We start from the raw sequence: 13,558 nt of genomic DNA on the forward strand, positions 1-13,558 counted from the left end.
TTTCTGCCTTTGTCATCCTGCACATTTGATCAGAACTGAAATGTGCCCAATGCTTGTTTTCTAAAAGATGAGTGAAAACTGTATTTCAAAGGCTTAGACTTCAAAAACCCACCCATGAACTCAGCAGCTGCCATGTGATCATGAACACATGGAGTTGAACCAAATATAAAATCTGTTGCAGGTGGAAGCAGTGTTGTATGCCCTCTTTGCTAAATCCAAGTGTGTGTATTTTTACTCTCAGTGAGCTATTTTCTGCTTTCAAGGCTGGAGAGAATGAACTTGCAGGATTATGAAACTTCAGTTGGTAGAAAATAAGGAAGTTGCAGATTTTAGATACATTGATGGCATGGAATAAAATAGGTGGGGTTATAAAGTTTTAGTAACCAGAATCACACATAATTTGTCACTTTTCAGTGTATGTACATTTAGGTACAGTATCTGAAATTACTACCATGTCATGTTTGAAATCAATTGTTGACAGTGATTTCTTAAATGAACATGGCAATATTTAAAACTTCCCATATTGCCTTGGTTAATGTGCCAATCACAATTAATCACAGGAGATTAGCTATTCTAGAATAAATAAACCCAGACTACTTTTGCAGAATGGAACGCAGGTGAGGAACGAGCACAGAAGCTAGACTTAGCTTTGTAGCCAGTCAGTCTGTCACTGGGAATTACCATCATCTTTTCCATTCTCCCTGCTTCTGAATTCACTGCGGGTAGTAAACAATTGGGCTTCTACTAATGCAGTTTTTGTTAGATTCAAATTGAATATGAAATGCTGGATGACATTATAAATGAATCTCCTGAGCTGCTGCACTAGAATTCAAGGCCCTCTGTGTCTTAATTATTCAAGCATTCTGTACATTCATATATTTTGATATGAATGCCATCAAATTATTGTTCTTTTCTTTCCAGCCAAATGAAAGCTTGTCCTCCTGTTGGCTGTTTGAAGGAGATACATCTTCCTTAATTCTGTTTTGTTCAAAAAGGAATGTGACAGAATATATATTAAAAATGAGTAACAATTTTCTTTGTAAATATGAGGTTATGTCCAGCAACTATGGAAAAGTTATTAGAACCATTACAGTTACAGAAATTACAGATGTCTTTCAAAACAATAACATTTCTAACTTTGCATATATAAGAGGCCTGTGCAAATTGTGATGCAGTGGTTTTTCTTTCTTTCTTTTTTTTTAACAGAGAAGGCAAATTGCCAAGGGAGGGCCTTGCTCAGACACTTTACTTCAATGGAAGTAACCTCTGTGCATACACAGGAGCCATTCCATCCCACTAGTTCGAAGTGGGGGCTCCAGCACTTAGTAGAGAATCTTCATTAAAGTGAATCCTCAGTTCAAAGATATATATAGCCCTAAGAGGTTACACATAATTCTGTTTCTGCTTTCTGTTGACTTGTAATATTTGGCATTTCACCTGAATTAATGCCCCTCTATTGGTGACAAAGCTGAAGGAAACAGTGTGGCACTGCTTGATTAGGCAGCAAGCTAAAATAGCAATTAATAACCCTTCGGGAATAGGTGAATATGTGTTGGTGGGAAAAATACTTGGGTTGGGGAAAAGAAGAGTAGATAAATGACATTAGAGAATAGTGGGACTAGTACTGAAGGCTGGAGGGAACTGGGGGAACAAGGTCAGGAGAAGACTTGGTAGATCTCAGAGAAGTAGAGCAGAAGCAAGATCAGTCAGCAGGGGCTAGAGGCATGTCCACTAAGATAGCCACAGGACCCAAAAGCTCCACTGAAGCTGAGATCAAAGAGGTTGGCTCCTGACTGTGCCTCAGCAAAAAATCGTCATTTCATGCTATGAATAAACTGTTAACAGAAACTGCAAATCTGTAGAAGCTGAAGAAAGAAAATCCACTTTCATGTAATGAACTGTAAAAAATGATGGCCTGAAAAATCTTTATTTCGAAGACACGGCTTGAAATGGAAGGTAGGCCATGAATTTAAGATCACAGGAATATTATCAATATGTAGATTTAATTGCTTTTTACCAGTCCATTGGAGAGTAGAGTCTTTCATTCTTCTTCTACATGTTCAGATTAACTTGATCATAGACCCTCATGAATTCAACTATATTAAACTTCTGGGGTACAGAGGTGACAAAGAATACTTTTGATGGTTATGTCAGTACCATATGTTAAAAATTAAGAACAAAAATAATAAGATTATTATATTACAATAATATATTATAAATATATGAAGTATATGTTTCACATTCATTTCAAAGGATTCATAACTGAGGAAATAATGGAGAACAAAGTACTTATGGGGAAAGGGGTGACCTACCCACAGAACTAACCTAGTATTTAACTTAGGTTTTTGCTCTTATTCTCTAACAAGTCATTGGTTTTTTTACACACCATGCCTTCCTGTCCGTTTTAATAAATACAGGCATATGGTATCTGGGTTACAAAAATCCAAGGAACCACTAGATGGCAGTGAAGAGTCATTCATTCATTCATTCATTCATTCATTCATTCATTCATTCATCCATTTACGGTATTTACTAAGGCTTCTATGCTGATCAGTTCCCCTAAGCTCTAAGTTGTCTACATAACACCAAATCATTGGTTTAAAAATATCCAAAATAGATGTACCAATCAAACAATGAATGTATGTACAATGATCATATCACATCTAGGTTTAGGCTACATGCCCATATCCATAAATGCATTCCTGAAGAGCCAGATTTTTATGGCTCTTTGGAAGCCCAATAATGTAGAGGTGAACTGACTATCAGGGGTAAACTGTTCTATAGAACTGGGGGCATCACTGAGAAAGCTTGTCTCCAGGCATTCCCTCAAAGAAGGGACTCTCAGAAGCCCACTTTCCCTGCTTTCACTGGCTTTGCAGATTCAATCCAAAGAAGGTGGTCTTGAAGGTATCTGGGCCTTAAGCCATGACGGACTTTAAAGGTAACAACCAGTATCTTGAATTGCACCCAGAAGCTAACTGGCTAAATGGCTAATGCAGCTCCCCAAATAGTAGTGGTACATGGGCAAATTTTGATCTGCCCATAACAACATAGGCAGCTGCATGCTACATCACTTGAAGCTTCCAAATGGTCTTCAAGAGCAGCCCCATGTACAGTGAATTGCAATAGTCTAGCCACAAGGTGATGAGGACATGAGTGACCATGCACAAAGGTCCCTGATCCAGAAATGTCTGCAACTGGAACACAAGATGTAATTGTGCAAAGGCTACACTCTCCACCTGCTGTACTAGCAGGAGCTGCAAGTCAAGAACTGTGATGAAATGTGAGGGTGACCTTGGAAAACAGGGGGGAAGAGATGCTGCCTAGGGAAGAGTCTGCAACAGAGAGATTTGTTCTTTCAGACTTGCAAGATGTGTTAATGTAGCCTTGCAATAAAGTAGAATTAGCTCATCTAGTCGTGTTTCCTGTCTGGTTTACTTGGGAGGGCTGAAAAGAATACCCAAACTGTGAGCTAACTCCATATAGGAGAGTTCAAGTTTTCTCTGTCTGTTTGCTACTGTCTAGTGGTTCTGGGTTTTTGCAGCTCAGATACAGTACAATATGGGTCCATTCTATAACCGTTTCTTGGATTAACTGCTGGTCTAGCCTCCCCACCTGTTTTCTTCAGCTTTTTGCCTTCACCTCAATATCTAGCTAGATATCATTTTTTTTCTACATCAGAACCTTATTTCTTCTTTCATATTTGTTGTCGTTATTTAAGTGTCTTTGTTCTGTTATTCTTTTCCAGCTGTTGGGTTTCTTGAACTGGAAGACTGAGGAGCAGGTGCTTGCTCCTGTTCTGCTCTGAAGGTTGCTAGGGAGAAGGAACTGTTCAATTCCTGCCAAGGAATATGGAAAGTTAGATGGGAGCCCTATGTCAGTGATGACTGTGGCTTAAGATCTCTAATTTTGTCAGTCCACAGAGAGTTTTACTATCCAGTTTTCTGTCTCCAGGATGTCAGATCTCCAGCAACTTGTCTCTGATAGCTAGCTGTTTTCATGCTTTACCATCTTCTAGTCTTTTACTTTCTATAGCTTTTTTCTGTTTGTTGACCACTATTTTATTTTTCTGTTTCCTATACTTGTTTCGCATTTTGGTCTATTTTCCTTTGTCATTTACTATTATGGGAACACCAATTCTTCATCAAGCTCACCCATCCTCACTTTCAAGAAGCATTTAAAGATTAATCTCAAGCATTTTTCACACTATTTGCTTCCTCATTTCTCAGCCATGCCCTGGTGAGTTATATCCCTTGTCAGAAGTAAGTAAATAAGGTTATTGTTGTAACCACAGGTCATAACATATCTCTTGTCAAAATGGGAATTTGCAAGTAGTCCTCATAGTCTATTTAAGGAGATTAATTAATCTCCTTAAAAACTTACATTAATTCAAAGTATATATTCCACCAACTGCATCATAAGATTCATATATGGTTCTTACCTTGCTGCACGAAGGAGCCATAGACAAACCACATGGAGTTGTAGAGTGTTGTTGAAGTCATTGATCCCATTTGAAGCCGTGGAGGATTTAGCCAGTTGAGAAGATATACCAAGAGTCCTACAAGTAGCACTGTGCCAGCTATGCAAGCCCAGAGGGAGAGGTCAAATGGTGCCAAACAAGCAAACATATCCATGGTCTTTTCAGCCTTTTGTAGCAACACTCCCACTGAGTAGTCCATGTAGCGAGTTGTAAAATCAACTACATTTTCCCGGTCTGGTGTAATAGTTAATGCAGAAATGCCTATATCAGCTCTCTAAAGGAAAAGAGACAGAGAATTCATTTCCCTTAGCAAGAGAAAAATAGCATCACTTCCATCTGATTTACAGCCTCTGAAACCTCTCTTGGAAAAACAGTTGCCAAGTTTTGCTTATCTTGTAGTTTGTGTGTATCAACCCAGGGAGCCAACAGGTAGAAAACAGATACAAAGTTGACTATGAACAGCAAGACAGATTCATGGAGGTAATGTGAAAAAGAATATATTTCAAATAAAGATAGCTGCTAGAAGAATTTGGATGCCTATTTATTTTGGAATTTTTTATGACACCGAAACTACTTACTGAAAAAATGAGAAGTTCCTTTTGATAGTCTGCTGATTATTACTTTTGTCCAGTTAAAAAATTATAGTGGACTTCTCTTATTAGTTTTATAATACATTTGCATATCACCAACACCTCCGTTTACATGCCCCTTAGACATACTGCAAAAATGTGAAATATACTACAGTTCGACAAACAAAATGAAAACTCATTTTTAGAAAGTAAAGTCACTTTTGCCCGTTGTTGTTTTCATTTCCTATTTTATAAGCAATCGCCAGTCCGAAAAGACATAAACACATAAACAGGCTAGCAGTGCTTTGGATTCAAGAGCAAGAGATCTCTTGAAGGGCACAAGGGCACTCCTACAGATCTGCCTGCAGCTTCTTAAACCAAATGCCTCTTTCACCAACATTGCAAGGCATGAGGTAGCTGTACAAGCCTGAAAAAAGATGCCGTTGCTTTTTTGCCTTCGAATCCAAAGCATGGCACAACCCTAATGAACAATGTGACCCAATCAGTTCCCAAAGACATGGTCTTTGTGAAGGCATACTTGCATAGACTACTGGGGACATCTCTTGAAGCCACTTGCTAAGCCTTCTAGAGGACATGGCTGCTTTAATGCTTCAAGGAGAGGTGCTTTGCTTGTGCCAATGAAACCTATTTTGTTTTGTATGCATCGTACAGCTGTAGGTCACACAGTTACTAACAGCTTTTCCAAGGTAGAAATGAATTCACCTCTCTAGTGGGTGAAATGAAAGCCAGGGGTGGGACCTTGGGAAAAGGTAGATACATCTTCTTCCAAAAGCCTTTGCACTGCTGCTGTATGTTTCTTTGCTGAGTCCAAGGCTGGAATTGATGCAATCACATGGAGGGGCAGCAAGATAGATATTGGTCCCAGAATCTCTGGGATCCATCTACATGTATAAAAGGGGGCAAGGGGAAGGAAGAAGAATGACTCCCAGTTTATTGCCTTCCTTTATGTGTGGCAGACCACAAAGAAAAATAAGGGTTCATGATTTGAGGTATATAGGGTAGGAGGAAGCAGAATAGATCCTGCCTGAGGCCCTATCACTTGGATAGGGAAGTCTGCTGGGTTCTATTCAGCCCATGGGCCAGGAATCCCCTTATAATAAATTTGAATCTCAGCATCAGATAATGTGAAAGGCCTAAACAGCAACCGTAGCCTGGTGAAGGAGTGTGTGTTTTAATTATAGAAGATTACAACTTCAGTTCAAACATCTCAAGGTAGTCCTTGATCTGCTTCTGAAACCGCTAAACATCACTGTAAACATATGCTTGATAGTCTGATTAGAGATGTGAAGGGCTCGGAGGGCAATATTTCTCTCCCTCTGATTCAGTATGTTCCTTAGTCTTTTTATTTCTGATGGGTGGCACAATTCATATGTGACTCTTACGGAGAAATCCAACATTTGATCTTTGCCCAAAGTAGGTGGCAGCTGTGGCCAGGAAAGCCTTTCCATCTAGTGTGCAGTTGTGCATATTCTGAGAGCAGGAGGCCTTGAGACATCATTCATGCCCTAAGTGCCTCATGACATGCAGGACGACTACAATATACTCTATATAAATCCTCTCTGAGGTTTTTTTTTCCTGGATGTACATGCCTTTTTTCTTTTTCTTTTATTGTTCTTACTTTTCAAATGTAAGGAGAATTGGGACAGTTACAAAATTTTAACCAGATCAGTTGCTTAGATCCAGCAATGATTTTTCTATTTATGTATAGATTTATATAGTTTATGCACTAATATAGCAGAATCTCAATATAATCAAATAGATTTTTGCATATTACAAAATATGATATGCAAGCTAGTGCTGAATCTCCAATACTAAATATCATGAAATTATAGATAGTCTCAACCCTAACATGAACTATTTAAGTTCTAATTGGGTTCATGATTCAGAATACATTATGTAAATACAACGGAAGATTGCACTTAAATCTCTAACTGCATCCTTGATCCATTATGGAAGACTATTCATCATACTTTTGATCTCCCAAAAGACATTTTGATATAAGTATTTTGAAAACTCACACACATACCCCCCCAAAAACCCAAAACAAATGCAGATGAATAGACCTGATTTGATGTTGCAAGAGATTCTGAACCATATTAATTACAACAATCTTCTGTCTTTTACAATGATGGCCGTGATAAAATTTATTCAGTGTTAAAAACAAAACTTTTATTTTATTGCCTTATTCTGGAATATATCCTTGCAATCTGAAAATGCAAAAAAAAAAAAAAGAAAAAAAAAGATAACAATACTTTCTATTTTCAGAGCTTGTTTTCAGGAAAACATATTGTTTTATGGTTTTGGAAATCATGTTCCGGGTTTCTAAATGAAGATTTGATTGAAAACCTTTTAGACCTCTCCGTTATAGAATTAATAATATAGGAGATATAGATCAGAGAAAAATAATTCATTTTGCAATTGTTTTTCTATTTAAATGTTATTCTTTTGCTAGAATCTTACTCATGCATGGAATTTTTTTTATTTAACTGATGCTTTCCTGTTATGGTAAAAGTCCCCCCCCCCTTTTTTAAACCAAATATTGTACTGAGAAAACCAGAATGAGAAAGGGAATTAGTATGGGAGGTAAGAGGTCACCTTTATTTTTATATTTAGTAGAAAATCAAAACAAAGGGGGGGGGAGAAGAGAGAGCCAGTTTGGTGTAGTAGTTAAGGTGTGGCCCAGAAACCAGGAGACTGTGAATTCTAGTCCCACCTTAGGCATGAAAAACTGGTTGGTGACTTTGGGCCAGTCACTCTTTCTCAGCCCAACTCACCTCACAGGGTTGTTGTTGTAGGGAAAATAGGAAGAGGAAGTATTGGTATGTTTGCCGCCTTGAGCTGTACAGGTAGCCCCTGGGTTAAGAATAGTTTAAGGATAGTTAAGAATGGAGCCTACTGCAGCAGAATTTGAATTAAATACACAGTGATTTGAGTTAAATATGCAATGGTTCAAGTTAATTATACAATATTATTATTTATTTATTTATTTATTTATTTATTTATTTATTTATCATATTTATATAGCCGTCCATCTCACATAAAAGTGACCACTTATAACTTATTATACAATAATACTGTTCTGGCTTGCATACAAATTCAACTTAAGGACAGACCTTGGGAACAAAACTTGTTCTTAAACTGAGGACTACCTGAATGTGAAAAAAAGGCACGATAAAAATCTAAGAAACAAAACAAAAAAAATGTATTCCTGCTTATGATTGTACGGTTGGATTTCTTAGTTATAAAATTAATAGAATCATAAGTCTGGTTCATACACTGCCCTAAAGCATGGTTGGTTTGACTCTACTTTATTGAATAAATAGCAATAGACTAAGTCATCTGCTATGGACTACAAACCACCAGAGTGGCATTCACACAACATACTTAGCCAAGATCACATAAGACACACTGCAGCATGATATGCTGTATGACTCCAATCCTAAAATTGGAAGATGTTTAAGAAGTCATTTTATGCAACCTCTCTTCTACATGCAGGAATTTCTAACTGGATGTATAGATCTGTAGCAGGTGGCAATCCAGTTTCTACATGACCATAACAATCAAGCCGTTCCATGCTTTGAACAATTTTTACCATGAGGAAGTTTTGCCTAACGTCTAGTGGAAATCTGTTTGCCTGCCAATAATAATAGTCCAGCCTGCTCTTGATTGTTAAATCCATATTTATAGCAACAAGAACAGCAATATGTTTAACTTTGGTTGAATAATGCCTGGTAGATTTTTTTTGATACAAATCAATACACTTTGTCTATTTAACAGTTTTTACTACTGTGGTGGAAAAGAAAGAAAGCATTTCCCCCCATCAATTTAATGAAAGATAATTCATTTCCAAAATGTCTTTTAAAAAGCAAGAGAACTTTGGTGAAATTGTAAGAGTGGAGTGTGGTGTACTTGAACTAATGAAGTAGCCAAAGTGTTTTAAAATAACCAGGATTTCATTACTGTTCTCTTTCCAGTGGTCTGCTCCCTTCCCATACATCAGTTAAATCTGAAGAGAAGGCCTTGTGAGCACACTCCTTTTCCTGGGGTTCAGCTTGGGAAATGTGGGCAACAAAGGAAGCTTGAAAGCAACAGAAAGACATGTAACAAAGCAATAAGACTTATTCCATCACTAACAACTAAGCTTAGAAACATCAACAAGAGAAATTTGAAAGAAATTCTCAAGCATCCCAAGAATAAGTTTGAAAAATGGAAACTTCTTTCACAAGGACAGGAAACTGCCAGGCACATTTCTGCGCAGCATTAGCTTTCAACCCAACACAGACACCTGAAGGCATCTTTTAGCAATGAGAAGCAGTTGGGAGCATAGGAGGATCAGCAGAGAGAGGTAGCTGCTGCTGTTACTACTGTCACTGCCTCGGTAGCTAACTGGTAAATAACTCCTATTGCCTTGCAGTTAGCTGTCTCCCAGAGATTCATATACCCCCCATTCTAATGGAGGAGAACAATTGTTTCCCAGGACCTTGTGATGGAACAAATGTGTAAAGCAAGAGAAGAGCCACTGTCAGAATCAATGTCTCCACATAATTCAGGTCATTCCAAAAGGATGCTATTGACCATGATAGCAAATGCAAGTAGGAAGTTAAAAAGGATTGAGAAGAGGATTTCATCAGTTTTCTTCCTAATGACAGGCAACCACTTAACCAGGTCTGTATCTGAAGCAATTTTATTGAAGTCAAGCTAAATTGGTCAATTTGAAAATAGCTGAAGAAATGGAAAAAGCAAAAGATAAGAGAGAGAAAAAATTGTCCACCCTAATGCTGAGTTTCAAAGAAGAGCAAAAAGACACACAGAGTTATCTCTAAATAAGCAATGCAAAGATGATTACAGTTGAATGGGAAGACTATTTAAGAAAATTACAGAAAACTAAGGAAAATTTCTATGTAGAGATGGACATGATAAAAGACAAGGCAAATATCTCCAGTGAGATCAAGCAAAATGAATGCACTCTGGATCCCCTTGATAAAAGAGTGTCATCTTATGGGATTCAGAAAGCATGCTTTTTTTCTGGTGGCATATGCTCTCTAGAATGCCATCTCCCAGAGATTCATATAGCCCCCACCTTAATGACATTCAGGAAGTCATTAAAACTCGGTTGTTCTCCCAGGCCTTGGGATCAGTTGGTTGTGGAGTCCCTATTAGTTGAGTTTGGTTTTTACAGTTTGTTGAACTGGTCTTATGGTTCGTTATGATCTTTTTATATGTAGTTTTCTTATTTTTTGTTTGTAAGCCACCCAGAGTCATTGAGGAGTCAGGTGGCCTTGAAATGAAAATCAATCAATCAATCAATCAATCAATCAACTTGGGAAAGAAGAGATAAAGAAGAAATTTTGCAAATATGCAGAAGAACTCTACAAAAAAGATCTAAACATTGATGATATGCATGAAAGTTTAATCAAATATGACCTGGAGTCAGGTATTCTGGAAAGTGAAGTAAAATGGACTCTGGAAAATATTGCTAACCACAAAGCTGCAGTTGTTTAAAATATTACAAGATGATGCAGCTAAAATGATGATGTGGTATGTGAACAGATATGGAAAACAGAAATGGTACAGGAGACTGCAAAATATCAATTTGTATTCCAGTACCAAAAAAGGTAGTGCCAGTGAATGCTTGAACTACCAAACAGTTGCTCTTACCTCACATGCTAATAAGAAATGCTCAAGATGTTACAATCCAGACTTCAACAATGCATGGAATGAGAGCTGCCAGATGAATAAGGGGCAGCAAAGTTCACATTGCTAACATCCAGTGGATGTTGGAAAGGGCAAAGGAATTTCAGAAAGAATTGTGGATAGCCCTTAAAACCATGGGTATACTGAGTCATGTCATCTGCCTGTTGAAGAATTTGTATGATGGCTAAGATGCAACAGAACCAAATACAGAGCAACTAAACCACTCAGAATCAGGAAAGGTTGTATGTAGTCACCTAATTTATTTAATTTATATGCAAAATATGTCATGAGAAATGCTGGGCTAGAAAAAAAATAGACATTGGAATTAAGATTGCTAGGGGAAACATCAACTCAGACATGCAGATGATACTACTTTGAAGACCGAAAGTGAGAAAGGCTTAAGGAATCTCTGGCTGAAGGGAAAAGAAGAGTATACAAAAGCTAGTTCACTGCTCACTATTTAAAAAAAAAGTTACCAAGCAATGTCAAGCCAATGCAAACAGGTGGAGAAGAACTTGGAACAGAAACAGACTTTATTTTCCTATGTTCAAAAATTCACAAGGATTGTGATCATGGCCATGAAATAAATAAATGTCTCTACTTGGAAGAAAGACAGATCTGTACAAAATATTAAAGTGCTAAGACTAACAACGAAGGCATGTACTGGTAAGGTCTTGGCTTCTCCTGGTGTAACATAAGGCTCTGAAATTGGACTATCAAAAAGACGCTATGAAGACAAATTGATGCCTTTTGAATGGTACTTGAGGAAATTCCTGAGAAGACCTTGGCCTGCAAGAAGAACAAATAATTCAATACTAGAAAACGTAAAACCAGACTGTTTACTGAGAACAGTAATAGTGAAGCTAAAATTTAGATATCTTGGATACCTTAAGAAAGAGGGAGGAGCCATTAAAGAAGACTGTGATGCTTGGAAAAATGGAAGGCAATTAAAAAAAAGAAAAGAACCTGACAGAAGATAAGTTGTATGGATACTATCACTGAAGACATAAGCAGCAGCTTATAATAACTCAACAAAATAGTTATTTTGGTCTATTTTGACATAATATTCTGGTAAAATGATATTCGCTGGGTCACAATGGGTTGGAAGTGACTGGTTGACTGAACAACAGAAACAAGGTTGCTTCTTGAGGCCTGCAATTCTTCAGCAGGCTGATACTGAATCAGGCTGGTGTAGCAAGACACACTGTGCTTAGCGATTCAACTAATGATGTTACAGGAGATAAACACGGGGGATCCGGCCTGAACCCTGGTGGTTGCCTTTGCAACCCCTTCATCTTATCTGGTACAATTCATGTGGAGACCTCCTTCTCCAATGAAGAGAAGGTGCTGCACGCTGCATATTGAAAGTGTTGCCCAAGAGTAGCTGTATCCCCGCAGATTTGTCAGAAAATGCAGGAAGGATGTTCTGCTGAATTCAGTTCTCTGACCTGGTTAGAGAGAGTCTTTTGAAAGTAGCACAGCTGCCTACATGGGAATTGGAAATCCCCAGTCACTCAGAAAATTCACCTCTTCTATCTTAGATGAAATAGTGCCAAATTTTTATTACAAGGTCATGTCCAAAAGAAACAATATGATGTTGTTCTTTTAATTTGTCCTGTGGATATTGTCACTGCAAAGTAACTTCAGAATAATACATTCCTCCCTTCTCTGAAAGATGTTTAATAGTATCTGAAAATGAAGCAGCCGCACCATATGGCTTCCTGTTCTGTATGTGTCAACCATGCTGCTTTTGCTCTTTCCAGATCTATTTAAGATATGAAGTAGAGCATTAATACATCCCTTAACTAGCTTATTGTTCAGAGCATCTCACGAGACAGCCATCACAACTTTAATAGGTGTAACATTTTTTTTCCACATGGGGTATTATAATTGTCATGCACAAACTTGCACACAACTGCACGCAAACATACACTCACACACACACACACACACACACACAAACACCTCTGCAGAGTTTTTACAGTGATAATTTAACTTTTAAAAAGAAACTGAAATACTGAATAACTGACTGGCCATTTAAAAAGTATAAAAAGGAACATTCAAATACTCTGAGCTTCTGCTCTTTTGAAATAATACATTTTGACTGCAATTAAAGCTGTGTGAGGTCCTTTAGGGGAATCTCAGCAATGTAGAGGAGGAACAGAAGAGTTTGCGCATTACACAATGGATCAATCAACATACCACTGTATTAAACAATAAGAACATTTCTTTAAAATCTATCCTCATCATAACTGTAATGTGTTAAAAACCCATTGTGTTTGTTGAGATCTTTTGAGATACCTTGAAACCTTTTGATATATATGAGTTCAGTAATCTCTTGACCAATCATGCTGTTAAAATCTCATTTTTACAAAATGGTCACCTTGAAATTCGCAATAGATTGTCCTGGGAAGTTGAAATGCTCTTAAATGACTTTGTTTTAAATTCTGATGCCAAATTTGTGCCCATTAATTCTTCTGTGCAAAATTTATCCCATGTACCCTATGTAGAATCCAGAATGCCATTGCTGGAAGATGATGGCATATATCACGTTAGAGGAAGAGCACGTGAAAGCACTTCTAATCTTGTGTGTGTACTTGTTGGGGCCTGTGATAATGCTGTTGGTGCAGATGCAGAAGCAAATTAGACATCCGGGTTTGTTGCAGGGTCTAACCCATGTTAGCATTGTTGTCCTTCTTGCTTGTGAATCTGCTTCAGGTTGGCTGGTTGTTGATATGCAAGTATGGGGGTGCCACCCAGTGCCTGAGAAAGGACAGTGACACTGTCCAGTATG

At 37.8% G+C, this 13,558-nt stretch overlaps 1 protein-coding gene across 1 annotated transcript in view; it reads right to left on the bottom strand.

Annotated features, from left to right (window-relative positions):
- Window positions 1-13,558, bottom strand: part of GRID2 (glutamate ionotropic receptor delta type subunit 2) — a 490,302-nt gene that overhangs the window by 175,875 nt on the left and 300,869 nt on the right. The window contains exon 10 of the mRNA XM_088133270.1: window positions 4,442-4,754. Within this exon, the coding sequence (XP_087989396.1) occupies window positions 4,442-4,754 (313 nt within the window). The remainder of the gene's footprint in view (window positions 1-4,441; window positions 4,755-13,558) is intronic.

The sequence above is a fragment of the Python bivittatus genome, unplaced genomic scaffold (genome assembly GCF_059951505.1).
Source record: "Python bivittatus isolate LINGU-HERP-01145 unplaced genomic scaffold, Pbiv_v1 ctg000070_np1212, whole genome shotgun sequence".
Taxonomy (NCBI): Eukaryota; Metazoa; Chordata; class Lepidosauria; order Squamata; family Pythonidae; genus Python; species Python bivittatus.